General features: G+C 35.3%; 1 protein-coding gene across 4 annotated transcripts in view; it reads right to left on the reverse strand.

The window, feature by feature from the left end:
* Positions 1-609: 609 nt before the first annotated feature.
* The window catches only part of Matr3 (matrin 3), a 29,222-nt gene continuing 7,101 nt past the window's right edge, over positions 610-22,730 (reverse strand). For 3 of the 4 annotated variants that reach the window (XM_057788419.1, XM_057788421.1, XM_057788420.1), the window contains exons 2-15: positions 19,915-21,000; positions 15,178-15,239; positions 14,297-14,338; positions 13,649-13,761; positions 13,014-13,066; positions 10,899-11,024; positions 10,305-10,430; positions 9,961-10,128; positions 9,204-9,335; positions 7,510-7,553; positions 6,758-7,127; positions 4,837-5,059; positions 4,224-4,345; positions 610-1,662 (exon numbers count right to left, since the gene is read on the reverse strand). In XM_057788419.1, the coding sequence (XP_057644402.1) occupies positions 1,612-1,662; positions 4,224-4,345; positions 4,837-5,059; positions 6,758-7,127; positions 7,510-7,553; positions 9,204-9,335; positions 9,961-10,128; positions 10,305-10,430; positions 10,899-11,024; positions 13,014-13,066; positions 13,649-13,761; positions 14,297-14,338; positions 15,178-15,239; positions 19,915-20,826 (2,544 nt within the window). In that variant the 5' untranslated portion in view covers positions 20,827-21,000 and the 3' untranslated portion in view covers positions 610-1,611. The remainder of the gene's footprint in view (positions 1,663-4,223; positions 4,346-4,836; positions 5,060-6,757; positions 7,128-7,509; positions 7,554-9,203; positions 9,336-9,960; positions 10,129-10,304; positions 10,431-10,898; positions 11,025-13,013; positions 13,067-13,648; positions 13,762-14,296; positions 14,339-15,177; positions 15,240-19,914; positions 21,001-22,730) is intronic. The other variant, XM_057788422.1, reaches the window with a different exon arrangement.

Below are 22,730 nucleotides of genomic sequence, written 5' to 3' on the forward strand. Positions count from 1 at the left end.
GTATGTGCCACCATGTCTGGCCTGTCTACATTTTTTTTTTAACTGATGTTAGATTTAAGAAACAAAAACGGGAATTAACAAAAGTGAATCGTTAGTAACAGTTAAAATTAAATAAAAAAAATTGGCAAGGATTTTTTGTGCATGTTACTGAGGAGACTAAAATTTTACCCAACAATATACTTGAAATATCCTTTTAATACAACTGGGCTAAAAAGTTTGAAACATAATTACTAAAAAGTTTTTGTCACTGATTTAAATTGAAACTGTTCTTTGGACTTCATATTATCAAACACATCTAAAATCCCTTCCTGATTTTAAAGAGTGACAAAACTTAATTTTTCCAATGCTACTTTCAATTCTATTAAAGCATGGACATCTCTGGATATGAACAATTTCTTTATCCTCAGCATTTACAACTGGAGAAAAAAGGGCTCACGTTTCATTATGTAACAAGAACAAGAAATCCACCAGGACTAAACTGAGGTCTTTAGTTGTTATTAGAACACCCAATCTAGACTTAAGAATGATCCGTTAAAGCATGCACAAAAACCTAACAGTGAAAAGAAAAAGTCACAACTGACAAATATTTTGGTTAACATTCCAAACATGTTCAACCAACCAACCAACATGGCCTAGTTTTTTTTTTTTTATTGGTATTCACTTCAGTAACTTGAATCCACAGATATAAGCAGTATATAACCAGAGTTACAAGTAAACACAGATTATACATGCAAAGTTCTGCTCACAAAGGTCACATGTGCAGGTACATGAATTAGAAGCGTGCGTCTAGAATTATGGCCAAACTGTTTTTAAAATGCAGAAATGTAAAATCACATTCTGAAAATATAGAGATGGTTTACACACTTCAAAAACCAAATGTTGCTTATACCAGAGATGTATGACAGCTACAGGATTCAAGTGACAAGCAATAGGTTCTCAAGAAAGTAATACTGGTCAAAGAGAACGGGAGTATTTTTACATTTCACTGAAATAACATTCGATTACTAGAATACGAAACCTAGCAGGAACTCAGGGGAAAAAAAATTACAAATCTAAAGCCAATTACTTAATTTCTTATCATCTAAACAGCATGACATTAAAAGAAAACTGCACCTGCATTCGAATTGCCAAATTCACATGAAGATCTCTAAAAAGGAAATGCAACCAAAACAGCTTCCAAAGTCAAATGAAGTCTGCAAGGCTCAGATTAAACTGTGGAATGTTTCAGATGAAAAGTAATAAAAAATACAATTGGTTTTGTTCTTTATTGAATGGAATCAAAAGTTGACATTTCTTTGAAGCCTCGAACTACTAAATTTCATTTTTCTGAATGGTTCTATGTTATCTCTTATTGGTGCAAGTTGTTTTCCATAAGTTTACAACAGTCAATGTCTGTTGCCATTCTGATGAAACAAATACTTTTCCATTAACTTAACCGTATGTGTACTTTCTGCTATAACATTTAAACACATGAACAGACATCTATTATTTTTCCACTAAAACAAAAGAGTACAATAGTTTTCTAACTATCAGTATTGTGTTTAAAAAAGGTTAACATTAAAATCAAAGAACCATTGTTTTCTTGTGAAATAATTAAGCTTCTTGTATATCTTAAGTTTCCTTCTTCTGTCTCCGTTCTTCTGCCAATTTATTCAGAAATTTCTGAAGGGAAAAAAGAATTACAGGGACTAAGTGACTGTCGAGACACCTAGTATACATATATTAGTTATAAAACATTCACTCCAAGTTTAGGGACTTATACTAATGTCTTATTTTATGAATGAGTTAATCTTAGCATAGAAAACTAAACTTGCTCAGGACACAACAATAAAGCATGAAAAAAATGGCAAATGTGGAAAATGGATATTTTAATGTGCAATTAACCCTAACGTTTAGAAATAAGAACTTGATTATATAGGAAGAAACAGTTAGATTAGATCTTTGTTGTAACAATTTCACTGACCTAGAAGAGCCATAGACATACTTTGAAAAACCATGGCTATGACCGGCTGTAAATAAACAGCAGGTGGCTAGGCTACAGTATAGCTTGGAGACCCCTTCTACCTATGATCTCCAACATATAATTTCTAGATATAGATCTATTAAGATTCTAAGGGAATATGAAGGATATTTAAAAAGCATTTCTGTTTCTTTACTTCTGGTTAAAATATGTCAGTACTGGTTATTGCAGACTGATGAGAGGGTTAAAAGCCATTATATCCTTAAAAAGAAAATGAAAACAAACAAAAAAAAAAAAGGAAAAAAAACACAAAACACCTAGTTAAGAAAAGTGTCAAAACAGTTAAGAAAACTGTCAATTTATCATTTGAGGAACATAAACTCCCCAATACCCTTTAAATGCAGCTCATTCATCTTTGCTCTAAGTATTTAGTCATAAAGCATACCCTTCAGGTAATAAGCATGGCTTTGACCCCACATGGCCTAAAATCCAAACAATGCATCTGTAGTATGAATGAAGCTATACTCATCCTCCTCCCAAAATAAACTGCTGTTAGCACTGAGAATGACCACCATTCTTTTCTTATATCCATAATGGTAAGAGACATACAGATTGCAATTTGAAAACAACATCAATGATATAAGCAAGAACAAAAATTATTTTTTTATTCACCAGTCAACAATGTGCTAAGATAACTGAATGCTATACAGGTTGAGTTTCTCTTGCTTAAATAATTTGGGATTTGTTTGTATTAGGGAGTTTAGATTTGGATGAGGTCCCATGAAACATAGTCAAAAGATAACAATTCTACCTTTTTTTCCCCATTGAAACAAAGCTAGGACCTTACACTACTACCAAGAGCTCTGCCACTGAGCTGCACCTCTATCCCCCAGAGGTAATTTCATTTTTTCTTCCTTGAATGTGTAAGTGGGTAAAAACACATGCTGAAGCCCAAGATTGATATCGGGAATCCTCCTTGATTGCCCTTCAATCTTATCCATTGAAGCAGGGTCTCTCAATCAAACCCAGACCTTGCTGATAAAGCTGGTTTCACCAGCCAGCCTGCTCTTAGCTAGAATTACAGTCTTACCCCTCCCCAGTCTGGCATTTTCTGGGGAGCTATCCTCTTGCTTTCACAGCAAGCAGTTTTACCACTGAGCTATCTCCCAAGCCCCCACACAATATTTTTAGGAGTACCAGCATTCTGACTAACAATTTTCACTGCTACTGGACCAGATGTGGCGAGTCTCAGACGGTCAGATTAGGAATATTCAACAAGGAGCCACTATTCATTATAAATGAAGGAATATGAAAAATAAAATCTCTTACAATTGAATTGAGTAATACTTTCAAGTGTCCTTGTATTACTTAATATTGAGACTTTAAAGAGGGTCCTAACTAAAAAGCACAGTAGGAATTTGTTCTTGCTTCCCCCTTTGAGGTTTACCCATTTATGCTATAATGTAGTAATAAAAAATCTGTTGGTCGGCCGGGCGGTGGTGGCGCACGCCTTTAATCCCAGCACTCGGGAGGCAGAGGCAGGTGGATCTCTGTGAGTTCGAGACCAGCCTGGTCTACAAGAGCTAGTTCCAGGACAGGCTCCAAAACCACAGAGAAACCCTGTCTTGAAAAACCAAAAAAAAAAAAAAAAAAAAAAAACAACAAAAAAAAAACTGTTGGTTATAAAAGCGAGAACATCATTCATAACATTAGAATAATAATTTTTAAAGGTGGCTCACACTTATCCAGTACTTAGGGAGGCTGACATAGAAGGATCCCAAAGTCTAAGCAATATGAACTAGGGAGACTCAGTCTCTAAAATAAATCAGGGACTCGACACTCAACAAACTCAAAAACTTTTGACTGTTCTACTTTATGTTTGGATCTCTAGCTTCTTTGAAATTTGAGAAATTAGTTTGAAAATATTTGGATAAGTTATAATGTAAAAAATAGGGTTAGAAATTATTACTTTTCTTTCTTCCCAATTCAATACACAGCTAAGAATAGCACTGATCCTCCCGATTCTATCTCCCAAGTTAAGAATTATGGGTCTATACTACTGAATCTGATTTTGAGTGAAAAGAGGTTCAAAAGTTAGTAGAACCCATTAAATTCCTTAAAGCCCAGCCAATTAAGGAAAAAACATCTTTGAGATAAAGCATTATGATGGGTCCAAAGACATACACACATTTTACTTATGTATCTCATTTATTTCCATAAATCATTTGCTTTATCATAAGTCTCCTCTTATATTCAGCCTTACCTTTAATTTCTGATAATGAGGAAGGCTGCTGCAATGAGTATTCTTTGCAACTTCTTCATTTGTATAAAAGAGTGAACACAGCTTACAGTAAAACCCTGTTTTAGGTATCACATAGTCTATACCTAGAAACACAAACATACATTCTTACAAATTAAGTAAATTTAAATTTTACTTAGTAGTCTCAATCTTTCTTCCTGTCAATAAAATTTGAATCAGACAACATATTTGTGAAAAGTCCAGTATAGCCTAAGCTAAAAACACAAATAACAACACAATATTCTTTCTTTTTACTTAACCGATGTTCAAGGTCCTACCTATCTGTACTCTTAAAATGGAAGACAAAAATATTAACAAACACAAAACAAAAAGCAATGTGTAATTTTAGAAATCATCATGAGAAGAGAGAACATAGTGGGATGATAATGTAATACAAAATTAGGAGACACATGGAAGAGGAAAATAGAACAATGTTGGTGTAAATTTACAAATTAATATTGGGAAGAGAAGAAAACTTTATAAACTAGCAAAGCTTACATAAGAGCAACTTTGAATCTTATTTTAATACATTTGTTGGGAGAAAAAAAGAAGAAAAAGAAAAGTCTTTAAAGCTTACCAACAGGAACATTAGGCTGATACGGTCCAATTCTATACTCATCTGGAATTGCATAGTCCTCCTTGTTCTCGTCATTCTGGCCATCTGCATTTTCACTTGTGTCTTTGTTTGGATCATCAGCATTCTCAGCAGATTCAGCACCTGGTTCTGTATTTTCCTCATTTTTAATCCCATTCTCCAATGCAGCTTCATTTTCTTGATCAAGATCCTCCATCTTGTCCACCTAATTTTAACCAAACCATCATCATTTTTGTCACCAGGTTTAAATGTCATGCCTGATTCATGAAATTTTTGAAGTTTTGAATCTTTCCTCATCACCAATCTCATCTAGTATGACAAATACTTCCATATTCTCTGGGAAATGACACTGTTAAGAAAGACAAATTTACTGCGCAAAAATAATCCTGCATTAATTATCCCTTCTCACAGATGGTATACTTTCTTAGCCAGTATAAGTCCTAGGGTCAACCCTCAGCACTATCCTTAAAATGAAAGTATTATTTAAGAAAGGAAACAAATTTTCTGCTAGACTCACTAATGACTTCAAAAAGACTCTCAGCTTTTTTTTCTTCTTCCTTTTTTTTAAAAAGAAAACAGGTTTACTAAGTATACTCTAAGGAGGAGTAGGATGGTCAGTAGCAAGACTAGATTGTGGCCGATTTAGCTTGTCATAAAGTTAAATAATGGGGTTAGTGTTGTTGCTTAGTGATGAAGTGTTTTCTTTTAATGTGTTGCCATTAGTTGGACCCCTAACATAAAAAACAACAACCATGTAGAAAAACAAATCCGTTAAGCTTCAGTAACATGAATCCCACTAAAATCCACACTTCAAAATGGAAAGCCTGTCTCATCTAAGAAAATATCAGAAGACTTTATATTCAGGCTGGAGAGATGGTGCAATGGTTAAGAGCTGTGATTTTAACTCCAGAGGATGTGATGCCCTCAAATAGACATATACAGTCAAAACACCAGTGACCATAAAATAATAAAGAAATCATTAAAAAACAAAAAAAATTTACAAAAATGCTATAAAAAAGATTATCTATATTTCACTGAGGGTCTGACTCAGTGGTGGAGAGAGCCTGCCTAAGACTTGTCAGGCCCAAGGTTCTATACTCGCACCATTAAAATACATAAAAGGAAAAGAAATTTCATATTTTATACTTTCTTAAATATGCTAAGAAATTTTTTTTTTTTTTTTTTTTTTTTTTTTTTTTGGCTTTTTCGAGACAGGGTTTCTCTGTGGTTTTGGAGCCTGTCCTGGAACTAGCTCTTGTAGACCAGGCTGGTCTCGAACTCACAGAGATCCGCCTGCCTCTGCCTCCCAAGTGCTGGGATTAAAGGCGTGCGCCACCACCGCCCGGCTAAGAAATTTTTGAAGAGAAAAAAAGTTTTTTTTGAGTCAGGATCTCTTTATGTAGCCCTGGTCTGTCTGTCTTGGAATACCCAGAGTTATATGCCTGCCTCTCCTCTCTCCTAGAGCTATGCGTGTACCATCAAATCTGACACCCAAAAACAAATTTAAATAGTTAAAGTAATTGAGTTACTCAATATCAAACTCTTAATCTTATCTTTGTAGTTGTTTGGGTCTTACTATGTTGCACAACTGAATCTCAAACTCTCTTTCCTCTACCCTCCATTAAGTTCTGAGATTACAAAGATATGCCACTTGCTATCATCTTCTTGAAAACAGACATACCAGAATTTACCATTGCAAGTCAAAGGCTTGTCTACTTTAAAGTCCTTCTTGTACTTTTGTTTCAAGTCTTCTTTAAAAGTTGACTATTTTTGCAGCTAGAAGGAAATGTTTCTACTGTAGTTTCCTCTTTGTCTTTGAACTGTACCTGATTTATCTGACCCTGCTTCAGAGTAAAATTGATTTGACCCAGTATTCTAATTAAAACATAAATATAAAGCTTACTTTTTTAAGTTTTTTCTTGGATGCTGCTGAAGCACTTGCATCTTTTTTCACAGCTTTATCTGAAGGTTCCTTTTTTCCATCAGATGACACATCCCCTAAATTAGCAAGATCAGTCTCATCGCCCACTGAACTACCACTTTCCAGGAGAGCTGCAGCTTCTTCCTCATCCACAAGCAGCTCATCTTCAGACTCAAGAAGCATACTGGGTTCCTGTTCTGCCTGGTCATCCTTGGTGTCTTTCTCACCATCCTCACCCGACTTCTCTTCTTGTTCTTTACCCTCAGCTGGACTCTCAGTCTTCTGTGAACCATCAGTCTTGGACTTCTTATCACTTGGCGATTCTTTTCCATCTGGAGAATAAGATCTTTTCCTGAAATAAGATAAATGCACATTTTATTTGCCGAGTTGAAAAATAAAAGTTTAATGTTGGTATTCATGGTTAATATCGATTGTCAATTTTGTAAGATCTAAGATCAGGGCAGCCGAAACGAAGATCTATCCTGAATGTGGATGGTACCATTCATCCCATGGACTGTCTAGGGTCCTCAAATAAAAAGGAGAAAGTAAATTGAATGGAAGCATTTTATCTTTCAATGTGACCAAACTCTCACTGCCATTATTTCCTGGGTGTTTAAACTTGAAGCCTAATCAAACTGTTCTTTCCTCAAGTTGCTTTGGGCCAGATATTGTCATAGCAAAAAGACTACAATTATTATGCAGTATACAGACAGACATATGAAAAATGAAATTACCGGGACTTGTCTTTTTTCAGCAAGTCAATGCCTCTGTTAGGAATCTGAAAGATAAAAGTTTTGAGAAATTAAATACATTAAAAATTTACCCATTTGTAGAATTTATCAATTAAGTAACATTCTGCCGGGCGGTGGTGGCGCACGCCTTTAATCCCAGCACTCGGGAGGCAGAGGCAGGCGGATCTCTGTGAGTTCGAGACCAGCCTGGTCTACAGAGCTAGTTCCAGGACAGGAACCAAAGCCACAGAGAAACCCTGTCTCGGAAAAAAAAAAAAAAAATTAAGTAACATTCTTCAACCCTCCTTTATATAATCAATTTAGTTCACTCAATCTGTACAACCACACCTAAGAAAATCTACTTGGATTTTAAAAGTTCATTTCAACCCCCAAATCAACAAAGAAGTGGGCGATAAATCATTTTGGAAGCATAACTCTAATAAAGTTTAAACAGGTTAGAGCAATGGATGATGCTTTCACAAAACACAATCTTTCTAGTGCAAAAGAGGAGCCTTTTATTTTTAAAGGGGAGAAAAAAAACGGGGAGGGGAGGGGGGCAGGTGGTTGATGGCACACGCCTTTAATCCCAGCACTCAAGGCAGTAGTAAGCAGTACTCTGGGGCTCGATATCAAGCTAGTCTACAGAGTGAGTTCCAGGACAGCTAAGATTACAGAGAAACCCTGTACGTACGCATGTACAAACACACACACAAACCACCACCACCACCAAAAACCAACCATATCAAAAAGCTACCTTATTTTTGGGGGGTGTGTGGGGGAGGAGCTTCTCACTATGTAGTCCAGGCTGGCCTTGAACTCAGAGATCTGTCTGTCTCTGCTTTTGAGTGCTAGGATTAATAAATGGTGTGCCACCATACCCAGCCCATTATTTTTCTTATTTTATACGGGTTTGTTTTATAAGGGTTTTGTCTGCGTGTATTTGAGTATTTCCTATGCATGCTTGATGCTCAGCGATTAGAGAGGACAGAATCTCGAACAGGAGTGATTCTGAGCCATCATATGGGTGATGGGAACTGAACCTGGATTCTCTCTGTAAGAGTATCAACTACTCTTAAATCACTAAGCCATCTCTCCAACCGTTAAGATTTATTTTTATTTGTGTCTACCTGTCTGAATGTTGACACTTAAGTCCAGGAAACCTCAAAGGCCAGAAAAGGAAGTTATAGGCAATTATAGAGCACCTGAATTGGGTGATGGGAACTCTAATCCTTTTGAAGAGTACCAAGTGCTTTTAACTGCTGAGCCCAAAACCTAGCCCCAAATCTTGTACTTAGTATACAATATGATTAAACTAGACCAATGAAATGGCGCAGTAGGTAAAGGTGCCTTCTCCAAGTCTGATAATAAAATGTGCATGCACAGTGGCACTTGTACACCCACAAAATAAATGCAAAAAAAGGCTAAATACCATGAAGGACGGCACTGCACCGGAGGACTGCAACCTGATTTACAGTGAGTCCTAGCTAGAGTTTCTAACAAAACCCTGTCTATCCTTCCCTTCTCCTCCCAAAAAAGGTGGACAGAAAACACCTTTGTGTCTTTTGCCAGGCATATGGACTTATCCTAGCTGTTGGTCAAAGCAGTAAGGTAAGTTGAACCCAGTAGCTTGGGAGCAGATTAGGTTACATAGTTAGACCTTGTCATCTAAGATGTTAAGACTATTAAGAACTACATACCCTCAGCACCAGTTTTTTATATTTCTCAGACAAGTCAACTTTAACACATCTCCCCTGAAACCAAAGTGCCTTCTTCAGACAATGGTCAACCATTGCCATTGCATCTTCTCTGGTCTCCATCTCAATAAAAGCCTGGAGGGAGGGAGAGAGGGAGAGAAACCCACGATGACATTATTTCTCACAGAAACTATATTAAAACTATTCTGTATGAAATCTTCAGCAAAGCAATTGTATACCTTGCATCAAAAAACTCCCAATACTCTCCTGATTCTGTATATTACTGGTGATTGAAGCCTAAGGTTGTACTTCTGAGTTTCATTCTGTCCTCTAAATTCTTTACATAAAAAAATTTAAATATGAGTAAAGTGAATTCAGATGCTAAATTTGGATTCTGAAAAGCTGGTTGTCACAGTGGCTCACGCCAAGAGAGAGAGTGATTTTACCAAGATGGAGAGCAGCCTGGGCCACATATTAAATTTGAGGCTAGCAAGAGCTAACAAAGCCCTGCATAAAAAAACAAAACAAAACAAAACAAAAAACAAATCTCACAACCACTAACCAAATCCTCAAAGATGAGTGTCTATATATGTGTAAGAACTTTAGGAAGAAAAATCTAAAAGTAAACAAGGCTTCCATGACAAGAGAAAACAGTTTACTTTCCACTTTGTATTTTCAAAATTTAGATGCTTGACTATAAGTATCTAACTAAAATAATAAGTTAAGAACTTACTCTTAAAAACCTTCCCATGTGTATTACCTGACTTTTCATTCTCATCAATATGTAATTCTTTATTTTCCCATAAGGCTCAGCAAGCTTGAGGACAGCACTGTCAGAATAGCCAGAATGCGGTAAATTGCTGAGATGTATCACACGTCCAAGTTCTTGCTTTTGATCAAACTTCTGATCTGGTTTTCCTTCAGGTTTCTTTAAAAGAAAACAGAAAAAATTCTAAATAATTGAAAGGCAAGTCAAAAGTTGGCAGGTATGCTACAATTATTAACAGTCTTAGCTTTTAAACCAAGTGAACAATTACAAAAATGATGTATTAAGCTTATTACATACAACCTAAAGACAAGGACAAATGAAAAGCTACTACCAACCTTTATTCTCTTATACTTCTGGGATAAATGAACTCTGACTGGTTTGCCAAATACTAATGCCGGTGTAGTTGTATAATAATCCACAGCAGCCTGAGCATCTTCTGTGGTTGCCATTTCAATAAATGCCTAAAATTACACAAAAAGAAATTTCTAAAAATATTACCCCCAATATTCATAGATTTTACACCATTGTATTTAATCATTTAATAGGAAGTACCTTCAATAATCAAAATGAAAAAGACCAGTGTGGTCAAGCTGATATTAAAGTTAGGGCCCACAAATGATATACTTACTAAAAAAATCTATTTAACATTAGGATATATCTCTTCCTCTGATATTTCAATTTACATAAAATTTTCCATTAATCTGCCGGGCGGTGGTGGCGCACGCCTTTAATCCCAGCACTCGGGAGGCAGAGGCAGGCGGATCTCTGTGAGTTTGAGACCAGCCTGGTCTACAAGAAATAGTTCCAGGACAGGCTCCAAAACCACAGAGAAACCCTGTCTTGAAAAACCAAAAAATTTCCATTAATCTAAAATCATTCAATTTCTTTAATATATGAGTGCTATGAATAACTGATATTCCTACTCATACCTCATTAATTTTATTCAAAATCAGATGATTTGAAATGACTCCAAATGGTTCTACCAGTTGTAATAGTTGGTATCTCAAGTTTTTTCCTCGCTGAAAATCCATAATGTGAACAACTCTGCTGGTTTCCTACCCATTAGAGGGAAAAGAAAAAATGTCAATAAAAGTCCTTTAAAAGCATTTAAGTAGTTGGGTATATATTTCAGTGACAGTAGTATATACTCAGCATTTGCACACACATAACTTTTATATAAAAGGCAGAGGCAGGCGGATCTCTGTGAGTTTGAGGCCAGCCTGTTCTAAAAGAGATAGTTCCAAGACAGGCTCCAATGCTACAGAGAAAGCCTGCCTCGAAAAACAAAAATAAACAAAACAAAACAAAACAAAACTTATTTTACTGAATGTGTGGGTATCCCCATTTGAGTGCTTGTGGAGGCAAGAAGACAGTTAGATTCCCTGGAGTTGGAACAGAAACCATTCAACTACCTAACACAGGATCTAGAAACCAAATTTGGGTCACCTCTAAGAACAGTATGTGCTATTCACTGCGGAGAATCTCTGGCCCCACACTAACGTATTTTTAAGGAAATCCCCCAATGGTCTTTCAACTGTTTAGATTTGATTTTCATTTGTGTGTGTGTGTGAGAGAGAACATGAACATAAATCTGGGTGGATAGAAAGGGGAAAATGCAACCAAAATATATTGCTTTTGTTTGCTTGTTTAGAGAGGGTTTCTTTGTGTAACAGTGCTGACTGTACTCAAACTTGCTCTGCAGACCAGGCTGGCCTTGAACTCACTCAAGGTTCTGTTACCAGTGCCAGGATCAAGGGCGTGCACCACCAAAAGCCTGGCTATGATCAAAATATAATGTACTACAAAGTAAAGAAAGAAGCTGGATCTGAGGATATAGTTACTTGGAAGGCTGAGGACCCCCCCCCCCAGCAACAAAACTTAAGAGCAGTCTGAGTAATTCTCAAAACACACACAAAAGGAGGGTGGGGGGAGAGGAAGGCTGTACTGCAGTGATTAAATACTTGCTTAACATAGCCAGGGTCCTAGGTTTGATTTCCAATACTGCCCCCCAAAAGTTGGCAAAACCAATTATGCATTAAAATGTTTATTCTATGACCAACCAGAAAATATTACTTAATAACTTTTAGCATCTAGAGAATGTACACAGCATATTAAATGTTACCAGAATAAATTCACTCATTCTGTATTTTAAGACACTATCTCATTATGTAGCTAAAACTCTACATCAGCCTGCCCCTGCTTCCTGTGATGGGATTAAAGGCATTAGTCACCATGCCTCGACTAGAATAAACCTTCAAAATAAAAAACAAAAAAAAAACAAATGGTGGTTTTTATGGTCAAGTTTCAAAAACAGTCTCTCTACATATCCTTGTTACATTTTAATAAATTAAACGTATATGTGTGGGCATTTTCATGCTATAGTATTAGTGTGGAGGCCAGAAAAAAAACTTTTTCCCCCCTTCTACCATGTGGGTCCTGGTAGTCAAATTCAGTGTTGCTTGCTGTTGAGCCATCTTTCCAACCCAGATTATTTTAGTGAAAACTATGAACACAACTGGATACCAAAGTTACTAAGGTAAGTCTTTTGACTGTTTGTTACCAGTCACGTAAAACCATAACTGTGTAAAGAAATCTCTTTTTCTTTCCCTCCCTCCCTCCCTCCTTTCTTTCTTATTATTTTTTTTAAGATTGGGTCTCACTATGCTGCTCCTGTCTGGCCTCAAACTCAAAGAGATCTAGATCTCTCTGCCTGTCTCTTTAATGTAGGAATTAAGCAAATGTCATCACACCCAGCAAGCATAATAGTTTTCAAATTAAAATACTCATCCTGTTATAAGTACTGTGATTATGACTGTATCAATAAGCAGTTGGTATGGTGGTCAATGTCTTTCATCCCAGCACTCGGAGGCAGTTGCAGCTGAATTTCTGAACACAAGGTCAGCCTGGTCTACACAACCTAGTGCTACAACAGAGAAACCCTGCCTCGAAATCCTCCCAGCCCCAAAAGATTCAATTAATAAGCATTTAAATGGAGTCACATTCCCAACAGCAATTATGATAAAAGCAACAGCTGTAATACAGACCACTCTGCCTTTTTGCATGTGCCTTGGTCCTTGTAGGTTCCCATTACCAGCACCTGTGCAGAAGAAAAAAAAATTAAAGATTCACAAAAAATATACTTCCTTATAAAGCAAGATGGCGTTTTTTGTTTCCTTTTTTTGAGACAGGGTTTCTCTCTAGCTTTGGAGTCTGTCCTGGAACTCGCTCTGTAGACCAGGCTGGCCTCAAACTCAGTGATCCATTTGTCTATCCCTCCTGAGTGCTAGGATTATAAGGCATGTGGCACTACTGTCAGGCAAAGCAAGGTAGTTTAATTAAAAAAATAATAAAAAATAAAAAAGGGCATCTTTCAAATACAAATGGGAAGACATTATGACTGCCTTTTTTTTTTTTTTTAATTAATTTAACTTTACTTTATGTGCATTGGTGTGAAGGTGTCAGATCCCCTGGAACTGGAGTTACAGACAGTTGTATGTTTCCATGTGGATACTGGGAATTGAATCCTGAACCTCTGGAAGGGCAGCCAGTGTTCCTAATCACCGAGCCATCTCTCTAACTCTGTGACTGTCTTTCTAAGCTGTTACTTTAAAAGAATTTTTTTAATAACATCTGAGATTACCATTTACACTAAAAGGCAATATAAATTTCATATAATCACCCAGATTTCCTCTTGGCCCAACTGCTGGTCCTCCAAGATGAAATGAAGGAGGTGGAGGTCCCAGAATTCCTGGTGCTGGGTTTGTAGACTGTTGCAGCATGAATGGATCGCCCCTTGTAATAAGAACAAAATACATGAAGCACAAAATAAAACAAAAAGAATCATCAGATATAAAATTATTAAATTACCTCTTATGTAACTATGACTATTTTAGCTTAAGGAGTACACACACACACACACACACACACACACACACACACGGCAAGTAGTGGGAAATGTGTTAACAGTGAAAAAAGAAGTATTACTATATTGTTTTCTAAAAATTCCTTACACTGGTACTTTAAATAAATTATCAAATTCTTTTTTTTTTTTGGTTTTTTTTTTTTGAGACAGGGTTTCTCTGTGGTTTTGGAGTCTGTCCTGGAACTAGCTCTTGTAGACCAGGCTGGTCTCGAACTCACAGAGATCCGCCTGTCCCTGCCTCCCGAGTGCTGGGATTAAAGGCGTGCGCCACCACCGCCCGGCAATTATCAAATTCTTATTTGGCAAAGAAACACAGAATATATTTTTATGAAACATAGAAAGTTAAACTTGGATTCCTTATATTGATCTCCAATATAAACAATAGCTAAAATTTTTTTAACTTACATTGTATGTCCAGTATCATTGTCAGGATTCCATTCTGGATAGCTTTAAAAAGATCAGAAAATTAATTTTAAAATAAAAAGGTTCTTTTCACAAAGTAGTCTCCTTAAGCCTCTAAAACAGAGATGATTCATTAGTAAATTTATCTGAGAATCTACATTTCAAAAGCAAGCAACATTTCAAAACGAACTTCAGACACCAAATGATTTGCATTAAGACTGCAATACTTGTAAACTTAAGTGACGCATGTTGAAATGTTCCTTGTTAAATTTCAAGTAGGGAAAGTGCTGCACAAAGAATTAGGAAGGAGGTTTTTACACACACGCACCAAGTTTCTTTCCCCAAGAAAGGTATCAGAGCAGAGTTAAGCTGTGGCACTACAAAGGACAGCCTCAAAGGAGTTAGGTATGTATGGATAGTATCTGCTATAATAGGCGGTTTATTTGAATTTCATTTCAATTTAGCAGCCTACAATCAGAGCAAAAGCTATGTATGTCATTTCCATGAGGAAATGAACTTGGTTTCTAGCAATTTTTAATTATTCCTCTATATTTTTTGTTTTATAGCATGTATTAACTGTTATTAAAGTGCTATCATATATTTTGATTACAAACTATTTTTTCATTAATTCTACTAAAACGATTTCTTGATTAACAGGCCAATGTGTATTTATCCTATAAATTAAAAAAAAAAAATCAAGAAACAAAGTATCATTATATCTATCATTCATTAAGATAGTTTGTCTAAAATTAAATATTAACTAGACATTATCAATTATGTGACAGTAGCAATATGTGTATAAGGAAAGGATGAACTTCCCCAAACCAATAATGGCTGTTTCTGATTCACGGTAAGGATGCTTTATATGTATTTCAAATTCCTACATTTCAAGAAGAAGCTGGCATCGACGACTGTGACTTGCTCCATTGATATGTTGACTCCACTCCTGCAGCAAAGTAAATTAGCAGAATTAACAAAAAATTAAAAGCTAAAATATTCTCATGAACCATTAATGTGTATGCAGTATCAGGTTGTACAACATTTATTAAGTCACAGTGGTTTAAGCTAAAACCACTTCTGAGTTCTTGAAGCTCGATCCTGCCCTCAAATACTCTATGCACATTCTTGGAAAAACTGGATCAATTTGGTCAACATAATTGAGACCTGACAGTGGAAATATGAAGATAGTACGGATCAAGAAGAACAATGGACCTTGAGGTCAACTGACCACAGTAACTGCTGTGGACCATACTCAAGTATCCACTATTTTTGGAATTATTTTGTAATACTCTGTATAACAAAATAGCCACATACCTAGATTTCTAAAAAATGTGTGTGAATAATTTAAAGTAGAATCTTTTAATTTCACCTTGACTGTTAGGCAAATTCCAAACATACTATACTTTCTACTATAGCCAAAACGAAACAAAACAACAAAAAAGCACTGTCAAAAAAGGCCAACATGATTAAATGCAAATGGCTTATCTAAGAAATTTTCCCCATTTGTCAAAAATTTAAGTTCCCACATTTACCTAAAACAGAATCAAATTTAAGGAGTGCCTTTTTCCAAATTTTAAGGAGGGAAACAATGTAGTCCATCAGTATTTCCTTTTTTGTGATTTAGTTTAATATAAGCCATTAACTAAATTTATATGATTCAAATTAATTTTCCTTTTGCTAATAAAAATGTTTGGTTAATTTTTTATCCAATATAAGAGTTAGGAAAGGTGGGTTTTGCTGCCAAAATGCCCTGGTTTATTTCCTAAAATACAATATACCTAGATATGACTCCTAAGTCTAAATTAGTCAAATTCATTGCAACAAAATTCCCCTATCGTGATGAAAAACAAATGAAATAATAAAGGCAAACTATCTGAACACTGCCAAGCATATGAAGTTATCTATACTGCACTATCTCAAAAATTCACATTGTTTTACAAATAGTTTTGATTTTTTACAAGCTTCTACAAATCGAGACAATTTCTAAACTAGCACTGTTCTTGAAAGTTCTAAGCAGAATATAAACATGGCCAGGCAATGCATTTTTCTCAAACAAGGGGATTAGAGAGCCTCAGCTAAATGAAAATATAACATCAAATTACAGAAGGAGTTTTACAAAGGCTCAAAATGGCATTTTATAAACTGGACCCTAATTTTGACTTATATCACAGCAGTCTATATATAGTTTGTGCTCTAGAAAGTTAATTAAAACAATGTTAAAGAACTGAAATGGAACAAATCCAAACAAAATAGTAATTAGAATGAGGTGCTATCAACTACTATTCTTAGTATTTCTGAAAACTAGATTGTTTTTCAAAAGTAATAGCTAATAGGAACTTGAGAGATTTCCATAACTGTTATACAATCAGACAGTTGGGCTAAAGTTTCTACTTGCGACACAATAGACCGTTTCTGGAAGCCATTTTAAAAATGGCTGTAAGCAAGAGGCACCATAGGTAAGTTCACAAATTCAGAAAAGGGACTAAACGAATCCATCAACCTAAAGAGTTTCAGAACAACTTCAGATACAAGTATCTATCCTTAAGAAGCAGTGTTTTAGGAAAAGAATGAATGTTATCCTATTAAGCATGCTTCTGAATTATAGGAGATGGAAAGGGCACAGAGTTGAAAAGAAATTACATCCAATCCCCTATGTCCTATAAGTTTCAAGTTTATGTTAAAAATGTAGCTGGTCTTTCAAGCACTACGAAGAAGGCCAAGATCAGAAAATTAGTTATGTACCTCCCAACCCATCCATTATTAATCAGCTCCACTGTACTTGATGTCTGGTTTAGAATAAGGACTAAGAATCCAACGATTAAAAACAACACAAAAAAACCTTCTGGATTCTATTCTGACATAATTCCTACATGAGATAAAGAATAGGGATTCACTTTTTGAATTTACAAGTTAAGTGTGTGTGGGGTGGGGAGAACCCTACACTCACACTTAATGTCTTTCAGGTTTTACATAATAATAGTAAGTTTTATAATAATCATTCTGGAAGTATTTCCAAAGTGACAGAATAGAATTAATTAAAAGACTTAAGTAATACTAAAAGGAAAAAAATAGAAATTCAAGTAATAAGACAAAAAGGTTGCAGTGGGCAATTTTCTTTAAGTCGAAGAACTTGAAGAAAGTTTGAAATTGTATAGATATGCTACTTGATGTTCTAAGGTGACCTAGAAAAAACTCAAAGGAAGACTATTACTTAAAAATCATCTAAAAAATATAAAATAAGGGCACTCCATCATGACAAGTTACATCATGTTTTTCACTTGAACTTTGTATAATGTAGGCCATTTAACATTACCATTAAGTGAAAACTACAGATTTTCCAAGTTATGCAGTGATACCAGAGAGCAGGATACTTATTTTTTTCATTGTCTATGTCCACCACAGGAATTTCTTAAAAAGTAACATCTGCATCTGTTAACAGTTCATTGCTAAGTAAATTGCTTTTTTAATGAAGCAGATAAAGAGAAAACATCAGCTAAGTTGAGGCAACTATAAAAGAGAAAATCCAAGTGATTAATTTTGTTCCAATTGGTCTAACCTACAAACACAAATTTTATAAAACCCAATGGCTAAATAAAAGTACTCTAAAATAATTGTTAACTATACCCAAAATTTTGAATATGCAAACCCAAGCAGTTTTATAAGCTAAAAATACTCCTTAATTCAAAGTGTCATCAAGTATTTCAAACTGCTCTTTTGTTACTTTAGATTCATTTAAATTATTAGCCTTTTTTGTGCACTAGAAAGTAGTAAAATTTGGAGGAAAAAAAATCTTATACAAAATAGAAATTTTTAATCTGACAAACCCTTTTATGGTTCCTTTCTTCCAACAGCAAAGATTTGATGTTCTTTAAGATAACTTTCACTTGATCCCTGTAACTATTTTCCTTGGAATTTGGAGATCTTTTCTGAGAACATATAATTTCTGCTATATTTCTTGGAAAAGAGATTAAGAAGTAACATAGGAAAAGCTGGAGTCAATCAATTTTAATGGACCTTTTTTTCATTGCTTTAATTTATATCAGACTAAATCTTGAAGTTTAAAAAGAATAAAAACCAAAATAAATTCCATGGCATAGCTAACAAATCTGGGAAAAATAAAAATATCTAACAAACAAGATTTGTTGATTCTTTCTAGCTCCAGGTTTTATTTCTTTGTTGAGACAGAGTCTCACTATGTAGACCTGGCTGGCCTGGAACTTAATATGTACATCACGCTGGCTCGGAACTCAGAGATCCACCTGCCGCCTCCCAGTGTTGGCATTACAGGCATGAGCCACCACGCCTGGCGGATCTGTTTCTTAAATGAAAAATCTACAAACCTAACTTTGGCTTTTATTTTAACTTATCTGATATGAAATAGAAGATTAAAAGATAAAAAATGTTGAGATCTAATCATTGAAAAGGGAACAATACATAAAAAATTCAATAGGGTCTAGTAGATTAAAAAAACACTAAAAAATGAAGTTAAAAGAATGTGATATGAAAAGAAAATGTCCCAGATCTTACTGTAAAGAAAAACCCTGTAACAGTGACCATAAAAATCAATCTCATGGTAGCACTCATTCCAGCTAGACAGGTTACTACAAAGCACATCGGGAAAAATGGATGTTGACAGATTATAGATCAAGCTAGTGGGGGTTGACTTTATGTCAACTGCAATATATACTGAAAAACAGAATTTCAAAAACTCCAGTGAGAATGAGTAACACTGAAAAAGTTGAAAGAGAAGGACAATATTTAAAAGGGCATTTTGAAAAGGCTTCCATTTTGCCAGATGTGATACTTAAAGGAGAATTAGGCTTGTTTTTTTTCCTCCCACAAATGACTATTCCAGAAGTACAATAAGCCTAAGTCAGAAAAAGAATTTTCTTACAAGGAACACAGAGCAGGATAATGTAGTCAACGATTTATCAAAGTCTCTAAAGGGACAGATGCAATAAATATGGGATAATAAAAAGTGAGCTTTGAAGTATGTTTAAAGAAGTTGTGGAAACAGAGAAAAAAAATGATGCAAAATTTCAGTCACAGTATGAGAGTTTGTGTTAAGGGAAATTAAAAAAGGAAGAATGAACTAATCTAAAATATGAAACATACTGAAACACACACCAGGGCTCTACATTAACTTTCCCTGTAGCCACAGATAAGGAAAAAGGAGAATTGTACAAGAATATATCTTTGACTACATACAAATCAGCAATCAAGACAGATGGAAAGCTGAAATCTAGCATCCTAAATGGCAAAGCACATTGACTTCAGGAAAAAAATGCTTAAAACATTCAACAAAGCAGACCAGGGGGAAAAAAGCCTGCTTAAATATGATTAAGAAGAACATACTGATGCCAAAAAAAACAACAAGATAATCCCAATGGATGACAGCTTTGTGGCCAGAAGCATTCTAGGTAGATTGTTTTATTAATGTAAAGCCCTGGTTTATACTGCTCAAAAACAATTACCTTCCAAATAAAGTGTTCTCAAAAGCATAACAATTCTTGATCAACTCAATGTCATCAGACTACAGAATTAGAGTAAAAGATATAGGTAAATACAGAATAGGCACTACAATGTAAAAGAAATTAGAAGCATCTGTTGCTTTAACTCACCTTATTAGAATGAACTGGCAAATCACATATAGAGCACAGATGGGGATAACCCTTCGGTAAGAGTCCATGGAAGTCTTCAATATTGCTACTTGGAGGAGCGCCCCTCTTTTTCTCAAAGAGAGATCTCTCTTGTAAGGGGCCAGGACCACGTCCCATTCTCTCATACTCACTGTCAAATTTATGATAGTTATGCGAGGTCTCACCAAAAAAAGAATCATCCCTACACCTTTCTCCATCTCTTAATCTGTCATCTTCATAATCCATTCTGTCATAATAACCAGATTCTTGAGAACGACTTCCATGGTCATAATCAAGCACTGGGTTGAGACTAGGACCACGATCATCAAAACTATCTCTTCTAAAGTGCCTTTTTTCTTCCCAATCATCCCTAGGTACTCTGTATGGTGGCTCCCGTGTAGCAGATCTGCCATCTCTACCATAACTCAATGTAGGGCCTTCTTCAGTTCTCCTCCTTTTAAGCTGTAGAAGGATTTGGGGCAAGTTCTCAGGAGTAATCTTGTCCTCTGGATAACGACTCAGTTCATCTAAGTCTCTAGCAGACAGACCAAAGCTGGCCAAAATATTACTGGCCTGGTCTGCATCTCCACGGTGTTGAGAAGACAAAGGGAGTGGACCTCTACTTCCAATGTTAAATATAGACTGCAAATTATGGGAAGAAGTACTAGCAGAAGACAGTGCGCTATGAGCTCCTTGTTGATTCAATGAAGAACTCATTCCAAGATTCATTAAACTAGCAAGGCGTGCAGTACCCTGGTTCATCCTTCCAAGAGATGCTGGCATACTTAAAGACTGGGTAGCAGCAGCAAGAAGGCCTATTCCTGCTGCAGACAGGTCACGCCCATGACCCTGTGAGTCCCTACCGAGAGATGACTGCTGGAATGACTTGGACATTGTAGAACTATCTCTTGTCTATTTTATAGATCAAAAAATTGTTTTTAAAAGACGGCCAAAAAGAAAGCTCAAACTAGAAAGCTAGGTTAACTTTGCTTCAAAAATGGTAACGCCAAGAAAAAGGATCAATAAGGACTGTAGAATCTTCTTCAAGCTGAGAACCAGCAGACAACTCTGTAGAAAAATAAGCAGTTTTAGTCATAAATCCCTTTAAAGTAGATGCCGTTTTTTAAGAAAAAAAAAACTTACGCATCATGTTGATTTAAAAAAAACCACTTAAGATCTCAAACTTACAAGGAATTCATACATATCTTAAACAGATTCAGATGTATGCAGAGCCTGCATATAGGTATTTAAAAAGTAGCTTTTCATGCTGAAATTTAACAAAGGGAATTTCATATTGGGCTTAAAAACATTTAAACTCAAGGCCTAGATGTTTGTGCATCAAAATTTCATTGAAAACAGATGGGTATCTTCCTTTTAGAAGAATAAAAACATACTCTATAGTATGATGCTTAAGTTCTAGAAGACTAAAAAATCAAAATTAAAAAAAAAAAAAGGTCAGCAAGTCAAAGATGAACCAGTTGTATTCTGCTTTAGAAAATGAGAATATCACTTTCAGAAAGAACCAAGTAAAATCACAAGTAAATGAAGCTTAGGGTGTCAAGTATCTGACGTAAGATCTAAGATCAAGTAATAGTTGAGACCTTCATGCAGCAAAATTAACGAGGTGAAGACAGATGTGAAGATAAATAATTTCCTACAATTTTAAGGATTTCTGCTCAAATTTAAGCCACACAACTAACTGCCTTCTTACTGACCGTGCCAGGCAGTGCTTATTCGATACCTACTCTTATAAGGTAAGGAGAACAGTTTTGGTCGGTATAGAAACAGACCTACCAAGAAAAAACCCAGGTTCAGGAAATACAGTTGATTTAAAGAAGGGAAAACACCCCCAAGTTAGCACCTATTACTGTTCATTTAATGTTCAGGGCTATAACATCTCTAGAGTTCAAAGCACATAAATGAAATCAAAGACCTTGTTAACAGATTTCTGCAAACTCTTCACAAGAATAGCCCAATAGCTTGAAAACTTTTAATTCTGATTATAATCCTTCAAGATGTGTTTCTGGATGAAATTCTTATTAAATCATTAACACTGCATCTCAAAAACTGTTATAAGAGTGTGCAAAGTATTAACACGATTTCCATTAAGCATTAGTTAAAGACGTTAATACAACCAATGTTTTCTGTAAGACAATTTTATAATCACAATCACATACAAGATAAATCTGATCAATTTGCCACAGACTTCTTCAGTTTTGTGTGTCTGAATAGTCATACACCTAAGCATTGTAGTTTACTAAATTTTATTACACTAAACCCCAGAAAATACCCAATAATTAAAAGTCAATTATAGGATCAATTCCATCAATGGTAGATTAAAGCAAGGATATACTGGACGAACACGGTGGTAGAGAAAGAATAAAAAAAAAAGTTACAGGCAAGGAAGATTTGAACTAGATTAAAAAAAATAGATGCAATAAAGTAAGACACAAATGCTATCAGTGGTAGCTGGAATTACGGATGTTTTTGTACACCAAGAAAGATGAATTTAAGACACCAAGGAAACTAGTTCTAGACAAGATCCACTTACGTAATCTCCTTTAAGTTTTAAGGTAAGATTAATGAAGAGAAGAGTTAGTGGGCAGTGGATGAAAGGCTTTTTTTTAAAAAATAAAAATAGTATCTTTAAAATGCCATACACAACAGGCTGAAATACTAAGCATGTTGGTATTAATCTGATATAAATGAGTCATTTAAAAACAGTAAATATTTATCACAGCTTTGACATTTACCTTACAGTCAAAGCCTTTTATTATTCAAGTCTGTCTTTTGAAAAA

Source organism: Chionomys nivalis, chromosome 14, assembly GCF_950005125.1.
Source record: "Chionomys nivalis chromosome 14, mChiNiv1.1, whole genome shotgun sequence".
In the NCBI taxonomy this organism is placed as follows: domain Eukaryota; kingdom Metazoa; phylum Chordata; class Mammalia; order Rodentia; family Cricetidae; genus Chionomys; species Chionomys nivalis.